General features: G+C 45.0%; 1 protein-coding gene across 1 annotated transcript in view; it reads left to right on the plus strand.

The window, feature by feature from the left end:
* DERL1 (derlin 1) overlaps positions 1 to 14,183 on the plus strand; it is a 31,091-nt gene extending 16,908 nt beyond the window's left edge. The window contains exons 6-8 of the mRNA XM_082363805.1: positions 865 to 917; positions 2,755 to 2,865; positions 6,090 to 14,183. Coding sequence (XP_082219931.1) covers positions 865 to 917; positions 2,755 to 2,865; positions 6,090 to 6,228 — 303 coding nt within the window. The 3' untranslated portion in view covers positions 6,229 to 14,183. The remainder of the gene's footprint in view (positions 1 to 864; positions 918 to 2,754; positions 2,866 to 6,089) is intronic.
* The last annotated feature ends 1,132 nt before the right edge of the window (positions 14,184 to 15,315 follow it).

Raw genomic sequence — 15,315 nt, forward strand, 5'->3', positions numbered from 1 at the left:
ATTTATTTATTTATTTGGTTGCACCAGGTCTTAGTTGCAGCAGGTGGGCTCCTTAGTTGCGGCATGTAGGTTTCTTAGTTGTGGCATGCATGTGGGATCTAGTTCCCTGACCAGAGATCAAACCTGGGCCCCCTGCATTGGGAGCACGGAGTCTTAACCACTGTGCCACCAGGGAAGTCCCAGACACTCATCTCCTTTCTAAAGCTATTTGTTATAATTTAGCAGGATATGTATTGGATCTGAAAGCTATGGGCAAAGTACTCTGTCTCCAGTTGTTAATATATGAATAAGTATGATGCTAGGGACTTCTCTGGTGGCGCAGTGGTTGGGAGTCTGCCTGCCAGTGCAGGGCACACGGGTTTGAGCCCTGGTCCGGGAAGATCCCACATGTTGCAGAGCAACTAAGCCCGTGCGCCACAACTACTGAGCCTGCGCTCTAGAGCCTGCGAGCCAGAACTACTGAGCCCGCATGCCACAACTACTGAAGCCCGTGTGCTTAGAGCCCATGCTCCGCAGCAAAAGAAGCCACGACAGTGAGAAGCCCTCACACCGCAGCGAAGAGTGGCCTCTGCTCGCCGCAACTAAAGTACGAAGACCCAATGCAGCCAAAAATAAATAAATAAATAAATAAATAAATAAATGAAGGCTTGAAACAGTAGGAATGATGCTAGATTGATAAAAGGAACTTTTGCAATGACTTTCCAAAGGATTTACTTATTTATTTTTTAAACATCTTTATTGGAGTATAATTGCTTTACAATGGTATGTTATAAAAGCCCTTCTCAATAGAACCTTCCCCATTTCAGCCCCCTAGCAGCTGTATCCTCTGTAGGTATATTCATGTTTGTGTATATTCTTTCCTAGGCCTGTTATTTACCTTGGGTTATCCTTGGATTCAACTATATCATCGGAGGCTCGTAAGTGATGTTAGATTTATTTAATTGCAAACTAACCCTTGGAAGACTTCCATTATTCTTTATCTTCCTTCTCTAATCTTTATAACACTTCAAAGAATCTCAACATTGATACCTTGCTTGGTACCTTATACTTTTGAAATAATTTCATTTGGATGTAATTGATTAGAATTGCAGGGCTTTAAGCACATTTAGCACTGAATGGTTTTTTGTTGTTGTTGTTGTTTGTTGTTATAGTATGCTTCCATATATGTGTTTTTGAATAAATATTTATTTCTGGATTCACTGTCCAGATTGAGCAAATATAGACCTAGTTTTATCCAAGCTGACTCTGTGCATAAAATTCCTGTTTTTTTAATTCTTTTTTTTTTTTTTTTAATTAACTTAGTCCCTTGATAGATTATTTATTTATTTATTTATTTATTATTTTTGGCTGTGTTGGGTCTTTGTTTCTGTGCGAGGGCTTTCCCTAGTTGTGGCAAGTGGGGGCCACTCTTCATCGTGGTGCGCGGGCCTCACTATCGCGGCCTCTCTTGTTGCGGGGCACAGGCTCCAGACGCGCAGGCTCAGCAGTTGTGGCTCACGGGCCTAGTTACTCCGTGGCATGTGGGATCTTCCCAGACCAGGGCTTGAACCCGTGTCCCCTGCATTAGCAGGCAGATTCTCAACCACTGCGCCACCAGGGAAGCCCCCTGTTTTTTTAATTCTTAAGGCATTTCCAGAATGCCTTGGAAACTGCTCACCAGTCACAGAAATGCACAGATTCTCAGATGGGAAGTTTTGTCAGTGGTTCGATAGTTTAGAAGTTTGGGCCAAACAGGGTCAAATTTCTAGTCTGGAATTAGACCTGAGACTTAGGAAAATCTTGAATGCATCCAGTCAGAATTTTGGAAGGAGGATTTCAAGATGCAGTTATTCTAAGAACTCCTGTTTCTTACACTGCAAAATATTTTTAACGTTTTTAAACAGATTTTGATAGTGCTAGTTCTTAATACGATGACATCTTTGCTCTATATGGTCCTAACTTCTGCTGCGTATCCATAGGGAGAAGGGAATGAATCGAGTAAACAGATTCTGTTTAGACTAGAGCAAGTCCGGGGCTTGGTAAAACTGCCCTGCCGCCCAGAAGGGCAGAATCTGGGAGCAGTTGTAGACAGTGATTTGCCGCTAACAGGAATCATGTTGCAGGCGGAGATGGAGAAGGATATGTAACAGTGAGAATTGATCTGTAAAACCTTGAAGTGGCCTATGTGTCAGCCATGGGAAAATTGAAGAAGGGCAGTGTTTATTTTAGGATTACAAGGTGAAGGTCAGCTTTCCAGAGTGATCTCTGTGATGTCTTACAGTCAGGGACCCAAGAGGTGAGGGAGATGTGATCCATGGTTCCAGGAATGGAGGAGTGGACATTTTTCATCCCTCCTTTCCTTACTCCCATGCTTCTCTCTTGCCGACTTTCAATTTTACCCATGTTTTGCAAATATGGTATTTGTGACTGAAAGCGTTCAAAAGCTTGCTTTGCAGCTTGCCCCAACTCCTGAGGCAGGAAGTAGCAAAAACAGTATGTTGAGGATGGGCAGGGGCTTGAAAGAGATGTCAGAGGGGCAGCTGGCCTTGAAAAGCACAGGCCCCATTGGTCCAGCAGGACGGATTTTGCTTCTCATTCAGAATATGTGTGCCACTCAGACTTTATAAAAGGGCTCACTGTCAAGCTGTCACAGACTCCCAGCGACCAGAAACAGGCTGCCATGAAGGATCTCTTCCCTCTGCTATTAGTTAAAACTTGCTGCGTCTCACTTTACTGCTTGAATGTCTTTAAACTCATTTGGCTCTCTGTTTGCAGGGTCATCAATGAGCTAATTGGAAATCTTGTTGGACATCTTTATTTCTTCCTCATGTTCAGATACCCAATGGACTTGGGAGGAAGGAATTTTCTATCCACGCCTCAGTTTTTGTAAGTGTTTCTTCCCCGTCTCGTTTGATGATCATCTTATTGTCTGTGTTTGTCAGCATCCTGATAAAAACTCCGTGAGGGGTAAGGTTTCCCTCTCAGTCTGATGGAGAAATGTGAGCCAACCAGGGACTTGCCCAGGTCACTCCAGGCCGAGGCTTGGTCTTCTCCTGGAGCCCTCGTAGCCAGGGGCCGCTGAGCCTAGATTCAGGCGTCCCAGGGAGCCGTGGACCCTGCAGAGCGGCCGGCGCGCCTGTGTGGCTCCAGCGTGTGCAGCAGGGGCCAGGGCGACAGGGTTATCAGTTTTACCCAAGATTTTGGCTGAGGAAGGGGTAAGAGGGTAAGTAGTCTCATTGGTTAGCAGTTTAAAACATTTTTATATTCAATACCATAGACCACACTGTTTAAAGGACTTTTCAGCGTTAAAATGAGAGAACGGAGGCTTGTATAGTCCCGCCCCTGGGAGGGTGTGCGTGTTCTTTCTCTGTTTGCAGGGTTTACTCAAGTGAGCAGGCCAAGCGCACGGCTTTGGTTTCGAGACAGACTTGGGTTGGAATCCCATTCCCGTCGTCTACCAGTTCCGATATTGGGAAAGTGACTTAGTACATCCCCCGAGCTTTAGTTTGCGAGTCTGTGTGTTGGGGGGAGGCCCTGTCTCACGGGTCTGCAGGAGGTGGGGTTTACCGTTAGCAGCACAGTAGTGGATGCTCAGTAAATACAAGCTCCCAGCCTTGCTCCTGAAGTTGGGGCGGGGGGCGGGATTCTGATGAGCCCCCAGAGATGCTGACACACTTAGGCGTTCAAGTAGTGTGACCATTCTGTCAGTGAAGCAAAAGGCTGTCGAAGAAGGGACAAGTGAAATCACCATCTGGGTGTCACAGCCGGCCTGACAATCACGCTTAATCTCCAGTCGGGCGTATGCAATAATAGCTTGCACTTAGAAGCTTAAAAAAAAAAAAAAGAACAGAAAAAAACCCTTTTCACATCTTGCTCGTTTTAATGTTTTGCACTTTGTCATTCTTCCAGGGGGTCAGTGAGGGCAGCAAACTTGAGTAGGCACCCCTTCCCCCCACTTTTATAGGTTGGAGGAAGGTTTTTTATGGTGAAATACAATATACAAACAGAGAAGTATACTAGTGTTGTATTTTTTTTGTTTTGTTTTGTTTTTTTTCGCTAAGAGCATAAGGAGAAACTTGTTTCTCTTGTGAGCCTTGAGTTGCCTTCAAGCTAAAAAAAAAAACAAATGACCAATCTGCTTTCTAATTATCAAAGGACGCAATAACAGCAGGTTTGGATTTTTGATCTAGGTTTATCAAGTCAGATGGCAGATGCATCATTAAAAAAAAAAACTTGTTGCTTTGGGGGGCAGCCAAGAACTATTTTACTTTAAACGGCCATATTCTGACTTAATGGCTTGGAGAGATTTCTCAATTGTGGGCAACAACGTGTACGGGATTCTAGTGGCAAAATCGACAGCCCACTGGAGCCTGCCTTCCGCTTGAGCTTTCCCTGTTGGTGGAAGCCCTTCTGTTAAATTTTGCATAAAGATCAGATGACAAAATGTAGCTCCTTGCAAAAGCAGTAACTGCTTTGAAATTACCATAAATCTTTGTTGATTATGTATAATTGGGTATCTTTTTATACTAATTACTTGCATTTAATTTCGCTATCTGTTTAAGCAGTGGCGATGGCTTCCATATTGTCTCAGAGTAAGAAGCAAAGCAAGACAGCCTTGGTGTTGCCTTTTTTAAGTCTTCCAATTTATTACATACTTTGGAGGAATGTTATTGTGCCAGAACGTCATGAATGTTGGGAAACCAGCGCTTGGAAATACATGTTGATGTAATGATAAAACTGTATTTGTTTAAAAGGGAGGATGCGAGTTATAGAATTCTAAGTCGTATCACCATTTTGCATTCCACTTAGAAAAGTAGACAGATCCTCTTCTGTGCACAGTTATTTTTCTGTTTACAAGGGGTTTAATTGTCTTTTTGGGGAGGGAGCGTGCAGCTATCTGGGTTGATGTAAACACATGAGGACTCGGTCACTAACTGTTGTCACCTGAATCTCATGCTGTGTGTCCTGCGGAAGTGTGAGGCGTAGGAAGTGGTGTGGGGCACGAGCTCCAGAGTCAGGCTGCCTGGGTTTGAATCCTGTCTGTCACTTTAGAAGAGCTTTGCTCAATTCTGCCTCAGTTTTCCCATCTATAAAATGGGGTAATAGTAGTGCCAACCTCATAGGGCAGTCGTGAAGATGAGAGGCATTTATAAACGTGCAGCACCCGGTGTAAAGGAGATGCTTTATGATAAGGTTGAACTCTGCAGGCTTCCTGCTGTGGGCAAGTCACCCCTCGTGGTTTGCTCTTGGTGCCATGAGGGGTTTAAAAAGAGGTATCAGATCACGGTCTCTGCCTTCAAGACAAAAATTGAACCATCAGGATCTGATTAGTGGAATAGGTTAAAATACATTCTCAGTTTACTAATAGTCAAGGAAGGGAAGTAGTTAGAAGAACTATTGTGAACATAGAGCCCTGGGTTTACATTTTCTTAGCTGTTCTGTGACTTAATTTATTAATTTGTAAGATGAGAAATCAGCTAACCTTTTCGGGCCTCAGCTTTCCCACCATCTGTGAGAGAAAGATTGCAGTTGGAGGGCAGACTATGAATCAACTTTAAAACACGCCCAAATTCCAAGACAGAAAGCTGTCTTCTCCGCTGTCCCTTGATGGACGCCGAAGAACCCAGCAGCATCATGGTGATGCGGGGCGGTGCTCAGACACGCCGGCTGCAGATTTGTCCTTTGGAACTGAATTTATTTTGTATCCTTTGAGCCAGTTAGAGCCATAGTTACATAAACTAAAATGCTATATAGATGGTTCTTTCTGGTTGTTGGGCTCGTGGGTGTAATATTTTTGTTTCCATACTGTTCCTGCATGAATTGCTTTTATAATCAGGGGAAAAAAAAGTTAGAGTGTGAAGTTAGCGCGAAAGCTTAGTAAATTAAAAAGGAAACATAAAAAGTGAGTGCCTTCTGTGTTCAGGACATTGAGCTAAGTGCTGAAAAGGCAAAGTTCAATAAGACATTGTCCTCAGCCTCTCCGTGGCCACAGACGAACGTAATTCAACGTGACAAATGCCGTGGGAACCCCAGGAAGGGAGACGGGATGGACAACTGCGTGGAAGTGACTGTGCTTTTCTCTCCTTTTGTTTCTTCCCCCTCTGCTCCAGGTACCGCTGGCTGCCCAGCAGGAGAGGAGGGGTGTCAGGGTTCGGTGTGCCCCCCGCTAGTATGAGGCGAGCCGCCGACCAGAACGGCGGAGGCGGGAGACACAACTGGGGACAGGGCTTTAGGCTCGGGGACCAGTGACGGAGTGGCCTCTGGCCTGCCCACCAGCCCTCCACTCAGATGACGTTTCCTCCCAGTGCCGGGTGACCTTTACCACCGAGTTCTAGCTAACGCTGTTGGACCTGACCCACACTGAATGTAGTCTTTCAGTACAAGACAACAGTTTTTTAAATCCTGAAGAAAAAATATATGTTCCTCGAGTTTCATGATTCTCATTCAAGTCCTTAATGCTAAGAAGAACAAATATCAACTGGGCAGATTTCGGAACTGACCTTAGTTTTTGGTGTCTTCTCTTCCTTTTCCATCTGAATCATGGGTTTCGGCAAGTCCCGCTCTGCTGGCACCAAGCTGGGTATCTGGCGTTGGGTCACCAGACCCCTGTCCCGGGGGCTCTTAGCTCTTTCTCGCACCTATGCCTCCCTCCTCCTTCCCCACCCTCACACTCCCAGCTAGAGGAGATAGCCCGTGAAATGGTTCTGCCTCTGACAAGCTCGCTTTATTTGTTGACTTTTGCCAAGGCTTGGCCACAGAGGCCTCGTTCCCAGTGTTTTACGGTGGCAGAACCGTAACCGTAGGGCAGAAGGCGGACAGCGGATGAAGAGCTTCCTCAGCTTTTGGGATTGCCGTGGCCTGCTATCAGTTGCCACCGTTTGCCACCTCTTCAGCTGTTCTGATAAAAAAAAGCACTGCTGAGTCAGTGAGGACCACAGATCGGTATTAATGACGCCTGAAGGTCCTTGCTAGGCATTTTTTATCCTAAGTGATCAAAACTCTAGTGGAGTTGCATCATACACAGGGACTGGGTTTAAGCCATGGTGGGCATACTGGCTCTGTGTGTACCCAGAATAGTGGATTTGTATTGTGCTAGAAAGTTTCAAAGCGCATTGGCCACAGGGAGAAGCTCTTTTTGAGAGGTGCCTGGGCATTGATTCGACTTCATTCTCCTTCTGGGTGTATGTTTATTGAGTAGAGTGGAGGGAGAACCTTAAACCCTCTTTAAGTTGTCTTTTTTTTTTTTTTTTTTTTAACCAAGCCCCCATTCCCCACCCCCATGGCCATTTGCTTCAGTTAATTGTGAGGAGGGTGCAGCTCCTCTGTATGTAGATCTTATTTTAGAAGCTATTGTAAGCACATCTAAGTGAATCACATAATTTTGGGTGTAATGGCTTTAGAATCATCTATGTTTGAGGAGCTTTTTTCTTTCGAGTCATGAAGGTACATCAGACCATCTTCACCCACAGCTCTTTTTTTTACAGGTGGGCTTTTTCCATCAGGGCTAGGCTTGTCACCGGATAGCTTTTTGAAGGCTGCGACGTTTCACACAGGTTCTTATTTTATATTTTTATTCTGAAAGCAAACTGCTAGGAGCAGTGCTGAGTGGCTGCCGTACTTTGAGTCAACTAGAGAAGGCTTTGAACGTTTTGACCAGCGGTTCTGTGCAGGAAACGCTGTGTGCTAAGAGTATGACTCTTCGCCCCACTCTGAAGCAGTGATGTGTGTTATTCTAGGAAGTGGGGATTTGAAATCCTCTCCACATTTTTCATGAAGTTTGTTCGAGGTTACCTCTTCATATTTAATTTATATAATAAAATAGGAGGCGGGGAGAATCTGAACCCTAACTGTCATATGTTTGCTGTTGACCTGTGGCCAGAATAAAATTTACTTGTAAAATTTTAGAAACCCTTCTTCCTGTTATGTCGTACTTGCACTCACTGTGCAGGAGTGGAGACTCATTGTATGTGTAAGAAGATTCTCACGGTAAGTGAGCTAGTCTCCTACACGCCGTCACAGCAACTCAACTGCCTGAGAACAGTAGTCTTGCTGAAGGTTACAAGTATTCCTTAGAATTCTTCAGTTCAAGGCAAAATGTTCATTAAATTCTTCTTCTTAAACACATTTAAGAAGCTGATAATTTTATTAATTTTGTCTGGATTACCTATCTTTGGGGAATAATTTTAGCTAAGCAAGCTATTTGAGATTTGATTTGGCAAGGCAAGACATGACAGCGGATTCTCTTTGTGAAAGGAAATAAATCCTAATTTTGTATAGAGAAATTCCCTTTTTGTAACTAATCCTTTTTATTGCTAAGAATTGTAAATTAAAATGTACAGCTTCATGGTTGTATGTCTTAAGTTTCTGTATCCCTGCTCTGCTGCCTCTTTTAGATCTGACGTAATTTATGTAGCCACTCATCTCTTGGTGGGCATTGAGGAGTGTCCAGTGTGTGTTACTATTATAGCCACACAGCAAACATTTTTCTTTTTTTTTTAAATTTTATTTATTTTTGGCTGCGTTGGGTCTTTGTTGCTGCGCGCAGGCTTTCTCTAGTTGCGGTGAGCGGGAGCTGCTCTTCCTAGCGGTGCGTGGGCTTCTCATTGCAGTGACTTCTCTTGTTGTGGAGCACAAGCTCTAGGCGCGTGGGCTTCAGTAGTTGCAGCACGCGGGTTCAATAGTTGTGGCTCACGGGCTCTAGAGCGCAGGCTCAGTAATTGTGGCACGTGGGCTCAGTAGTTGTGGCTCGTGGGCCCTAGAGCGCAGGCTCAGTAGTTGTGGCGCACGGGCTTAGTTGCTCTGTGGCATGTGGGATCTCCCCGGACCAGGGCTCGAACCCGTGTCCCCTGCATTGGCAGGCGGATTCTTAACCACTGCGCCACCAGGGAAGCCCCGGCAAACATTTTTGTACCTGCTTCTGTTCACGTGTTGGAAAATACCTGTAGGATTCATTCTTGGAAGCAGGGTTTTTAGGTTTTCATTATAATGAAGAGGATGCTTCAGAACATTGGGTTAGGGCTTATATCTGATTGTAGTATGCTGTATAGCATTTTTGCCACCTCCACCCATGGGTCTGAGTCTTGGAACTGGACAGAATTAGTTTAATCCCCTTTCTGCATTTTCTTTCTGAGGATCCATGGACTGTGAAAAGCAGGTGCAGTGACACTCCTGAACCACCCACGTCCAGCCCAGGCCTTAGGCAGGCTCTCTTCCTTCATCACAAGTTGGGCGATGGGAAGGAGCAGGGCTGTGCACCCCTGTTCTGGTGCTGGAGAAACACCGAAAAAATAGGAACAGTCCTGCTTGTTGTGGAGGACAGCCCATTGCCAGTATCACTGTGTTCTAAGCTACCTTCTGAGTAACACTGATGTAATAGGTGATGCTGCAGCTGCCAACAGCTGCATCTGTTGCCAACTCTTTCTGAGGTCCCGGCCCCTTTGAAATTTTCAACATTAACTTAACAAACCTTAACCTTTGGAAAAATTTACCCCTGTCTTCTTGGACTTTTCACCGTTAGTATCTTCAAAGGCTGGGCTGAGAGAATATATGTCTCCTGGCAGTTTGTTTGCTTTCCAGAGTGGCTCTGGTGATTCTAATTGGAATTGAGGGGAATATCATGTCATGTAATTCCTTCCATGTATGATTTATGCCCAGAATACTTCCACGTGCTCCTCTTATTTTCCCACCTCTGTTCCTTAGGGTAGAATCCCATTTTCTACAGCACACCTGGGTATTGTTTTTTTTTTAAAATTAATCTCTCCCTTTTCTTTTTTCTTTTTAAATGTTTGTTTTATTTTGGCTGCACCAGGTCTTAGTTGCAGCACATGTAGGATCTTCGTTGTGGTGTGTGGGATTTTTAGTTGCAGCATGCGAACTCTTAGTTGCGGCATGCAAACTCTTTAGTTGTGGCATGCATGTGGGATATAGTTCCCCGACCAGGGATGGAACCTGGGCCCCCTGCATTGGGAGCTCAGAGTCTTACCCACTGGACCACCAGGGGAGTCCCCTCATCTGGGTGTTGAGCATTAATGTGACAGGTACTTCACGAATAATTTAAGCCTCCAATCTCTGGTTTCCAATCTGGCTATATGTGAGAATCACTTGGGGCTTTTGAAAAATGCAGATTTCTTGTTTCGTTTTCATTCTGCATCTTTTTAAAGTTCCCAGTGATTCTGATATTCAGCTGGGTTTGGGAATCAATGTTTAAACCCGCTTGTGAAATAAATAGTATTATCCCCATTTCCCAAGTAAGGAAACTCGAGAGATTAAGTCACTTAAGAGCAAGCAGCTAGAAGTTACCAAAGATAAGATATGAACTCAACTCTAAGTTAAGACCTCTGCTGCTGCAGTTCAGGAAGCCAACGTTGAGAATCTGGCATTAAGTGACGAAAAAGATTCTTTTCTTGCCAGGCTGAAGGCAGGCCAACATGTTTGGAAACATTAGTTGAAGGTATAAATTGCTATCATCCCTGGGGGAGAATTGCCTGGTAGCCTGGGAAGAAAAAAACATTAATATGATATTAATAAATAATATAATGTAATAATATAATATAGTGTAATATAGTGTCTGTTGAGTAGTGCCTGGGCAGATGCAAATAGGACCTAATCTCTGTCTTCACAGCGTGTTCTCTCCACTAAGGCACACAGCTTGGCCCGTAGTAGGTACTCACGTATTTGTTGAATAGGTGAGCACAAATTATAATACAACTTGATAAGCTGCTAGAATGGAAATAAGTAAAAAATTGTATTGGATAGAGGGGTTAGGTCTTGAAAAATCGATGGGAAAGTCCAGGCTGAGAAGGAGAACGAATGAGCAGTGGGAACCATTGAAATATTTTCACATTTGTTCCTTAAGAAGTGACTGGCTGAAGCATTGGGAGGCGGGGAGGGGGCTCAGAGGAGCAGCTGAAGATCAGGTGACTGAGCTTTGAGTTTGTTGCTGTGGTGCAGATACAAGGTCGTGGGTAGGTATGAGGTTGGCCTTAACCAAGGCTGTGGGATTGGGGGCTGGGGGCTGGATTGGAGAGACCTCTGTGAGGGAACTGCTGGGAGTTAGTGAGGAAAAGGGGGCCTTGTGAGCACGGGACATCAAGACTCAGCATAAGTTTCCCATAGAAACGAGTTTGTCTGGTTAAAATGCTATGTATATGGTGCAGCACATTATAGATAATTGGGTGCCAGTGGACCAGCCTGGAAACCTAGCCACTATTTCTAAGTGTATTTCTGTGGAAAAATAAATTTTTATTATTATGAGCTCTAAACCCATGAATGTGAAAATAAACTTTTAGAACATGACCTCTTCCTGAGTTGGGGACAGCTTTCCAGAAGGCCCCAAGTGAAAGAGAAACACTTCTCTTGATTCCTGTTGCCCACCGTGTCACCCTCCTTCAGGTCTCCCCACCTTGCACATCATTTCATCAAGGAGAGGCCTATCTAGGGTTGTAGGCGAGGTAGAATGTCTCCCCGTGGGGTCCACTGGCTCCCTGCTCTCTGATGAGACTCATCCGTCTCTGGTCATTTGCTTGATGTCTCTCTTCTGTGGTCTGTTACTAGCATCCTGGGAGCAGTGAGCGCACCTGGTTCAAGGCTGCGTTCCCAGTCTATAGCACAGTGCGTGCCACACACACGTGCTGCTGTGTTTGAGGCGCTGAACTGAAATTTGGACCGGGTAAGAGGTTGGGTAGGAATTTGGCCTATTTAGGGAGAGAGCGAATGGCCTGGTCTCCTAGGAGCCTTAATGGATTGGGGGGTGTGGGGAGGTTGTCATACAGGGGAATCAAGCCTCCTGAAAGAGGATATTGGAAGAGGTTGGAGATACTGGGAAGAATGGATTCAAAATTGAGAAACTTTTTAAAATGGCAGTCAGTAGCTTTTGTTTGCAGTTGTGTAATTGTCTGCTAATGGGTGTGTATACTTGGGGTGATTTGGGCAAAAGGAGACTCAGTATAGACTGAAGGCAGGCAAAAACATTTGGGAAGATTAATCGAAGGTATAAATTTAGCTTCCTCTCCCTTGAGGACTTCTCCTGTGGCCTGTACAAATGCGTATGCGTTTAGCGAGAAGGAGAAACCCCTGCCATGGCATCTGGGCCAGAGATACCCCTGGGGAGTGCGGAATTGAATTCAGGTGCAAGGCTGCAGGATCACTTAGGAAATGTTTACTAAGCACGATGTGTCATTTGAAGCCTCAACCTGACCCAGATGAACTTGATCCCTCTCCTCAGCGTGTTGGCCTTTTCCTGAGGGCTGGCACTGATAGGGTGAGTGTCCTTGTTAATGATGGGCATTCACTGTTAGCTTAAGGGAGACTTTGGATTTTGATGGAAACTGTCCTGATATAGAAGTTGTAAACCTGGTGCTTAGGATATAAGATGCATCTGTCCCCATAGCCAGGCCCTTGTCCCCTGGAGGTGCCCCCTTGCTGGGGGGGAGGAGGGACCGGGACTTTTCATGATCCTTTCCGTCAGTTAGGGTTCTTTGATTTCAGGTACCCAAAAAGGACTCTGGTTAACTTAAGCAAAAGGGAATTTATCGGAAGGGTATAAACTTATCTCAGAGATTCCAAGGGTCTGCTGAGAAACCTGACACGGAGAGTGTATCAGGGATCCAGGGAGCAGGAACCGATCTTACCTAAATCAGCTCCACCTTTTATTCTGTGCTTGCGTCTCTCCCTTTACGATTGAACTCCTGGGTATTATTGACCTCACTTCGGCCTTAAGACTCCCTGTTAAGAGAGGAGAGGTAATTTTCCAAAAGCAAAGCAAAGCGCTGTTGCAGCATAAGGGGGAAGTGGGTGCCGGATGCCTGAAAATCCCTGGCTGGCCCACTGGTGCATGTAAACCACATGTGTGACCTCCTGGAGGAGCCTCCGGCTTTCCCTCATCCCAGCCAGGAACAAGACAGTATCTCCTCCCACCTCCGGTCTCCGGCTTGTCTACAGAGCATGAGCATTGTGGATTTTGCTGAAGAGTTTTTTGGGGAGAGGCATGGAACATCTAGGGAAAGTGACTCCCCACATTCTTGAGAGCAGGGACTGTGTCGGTCTGTTCACCACCACATCCCCAGTACCTAGTGCAAAGCTTGGCATGCAGAGCTTTTTTTTTTTTTTAATTAATTAATTTACTTATTTATTTTTGGCTGCGTTGGGTCTTCGTTGCTGTGCGCGGGTTTTCTCTAGTTGTGGCGAGCAGGGGCTACTCTTCGTTGCGGTGCGCGACCTTCTCATTGCGTTGGCTTCTCTTGTTGTGGAGCACGGGCTCTAGGCACTCGGGCTCAATAGTTGTGGCTCGAGGGCTCTAGAGTGCAGGCTCAGTAGTTGTGGCACACGGGCTTAGTTGCTCCGTGGCATATGGGATCTTCCCGGACCAGGGCTCGAATCCGTGTCCCCTGCGTTGGCAGGGGGATTCTTAACCACTGCGCCACCAGGGAAGCCCCAGGCTTCTTGACATAAATATTTGTTGAAGGAGTGAATCCATTTCATAACCTACATTCCCTTCAGCTGTCAACTGGCTCCCTGCCTTTCTCTTCATCCTCTCCTCATGTGGCTTTTCCAGTCCCCTCTAATTCTGTGGTCAGTTTAGCTCTGGCTCCAAAACGCTTTACTCAGCAAAATAAAAGCCTTGCAGTTAATCAGACCTACTCGCCTCAGAAAGGCTCATCAAAGTTATTCAATAGATAAAAAGTAAGACTCTTGGTCAGTGAAGCAGGGGAATTCTGCTGCTAAAAATTTAAGATTATTTCATTATGTACAAACTCCCCAAGTTCTGATACGCACCCTGTAGTGCATTGAATGGTGACCCCCAAAAGATATGTCCATAGACTAATTCCTAGACCCTCTGAATGTGACCTTATTTGGAAAAAGGGTCTTTGCAGATGTAATTAAGGATCTTGATGAGGCGATCATCCTGGATTATCTGGATGAACCCTGAATCCCATGACAAGTGTCCAATAAGAGACGCACGGGATATTTAACAGACAAAGAAGAGAAGACACAGACACACAGAGGAGAAGGTGATGTGAAGACAGAGGCAGAGATGGGCGTGATGTGGCCAAAAGCCAAGGAACGCCTGAAGCTACCAGAAGCTGGAAGAGGCAAGGAACAGAATCCTTACAGATTTTGGAGTAAGTGTGGTCCTGCTGACACCTTGATTTTGGATTTCTGGCCTCCTGAACTGTGAGAAAATAAAGTTCTATTGTTTTACACTATCAAGTTTGTGGTGATTTGTTACAGCAGCCCTCGGAAATGAATACACCTCCTATAAAGTGCTGTAGTAAACTGCCAACTATCTTCTCTTAATATCTTAAATGCAGTGTGCCTCTTTCTGCCTTTCACACCTGGAACACTCTCAGAATCTCTGACCTAGCAAGGTGTATTGGAAATCATATTTCATCCCTTCAGGTGAACCAATCAAGCACTGTCCAAGACAGAAAGTTTGACCACCAATGTCCCACCAGCTAAGGTCACCTGAATGCATCTCTTCGCTTCCTGAGAGAGCTTTAACTAATTTGGAAGCTGACCATGAGGCTTCTCTTGGCATCCCAGTGTCTGTCTACGTTTGTCGTAGGCAAAAATCATTGGCAAAACATTGCAAAAATGCAATTTTGGATTTCTTATATAAGCTCAAAGATCCGTTAGGCTAGGGGTTCCTGAAAAGATTATCTAAATCAGAGATTTTTCCAGTGATTTTTAAGCATGGAACTCTGCCTTAATGAAATCCAAATCTTATATGTAAAAGACAAAGGTGAAGCTGATCTAAATTGGGAAGGAAGAGAAGGGTCACAGCTAGTGCTGGCTCAAACCCACCCCCTATTTCAGTCCCTTTTTGCTCCTACTAAAAAAAAAAAATAAATCCCTTGAAATATCCCTGACTTCTGTTGTTAAAAATGATTTTTCTAAATTGGTCTCATTTGTGGACCATGGTTACAGAGAACAGGTCCTTTCCTAGTCTTTGTTGGTTTTTTAGGGACCAGTAAATCTCTCTCCCCTTTTCCTTCTCAGTTTGGAATGACCAAGAGATAATTACAGTTATTAGATAGAGATAAAAATGTTAGCTTCATTATTGAGAAAAGCTAGATTGGAAGACATGGTAAAGGGGTGTAGTCATGTGGACATCCTAAAACAGAACCCCAGAATTTGAGAGTCCCTGGTCCCTGGCACAGCATGGCAGGGACAGGACAGCCTACTCCTGACCACGGGGAAGAGCAGAGAAGGTGGCCTCCTGAGGCCTGATTGGCTTCACACAGGCTGAGGTCAGTTCCTACATCTGCTCACCAGTCACAAAATTCTTTCCCTTGGGAGAAAAATTAAAGAGCTTCTTGTTTACTTTTCCTTCCTGGG

This window comes from Balaenoptera borealis, assembly GCF_965194805.1.
Source record: "Balaenoptera borealis genome assembly, chromosome: 17".
Lineage (NCBI taxonomy): Eukaryota > Metazoa > Chordata > Mammalia > Artiodactyla > Balaenopteridae > Balaenoptera > Balaenoptera borealis.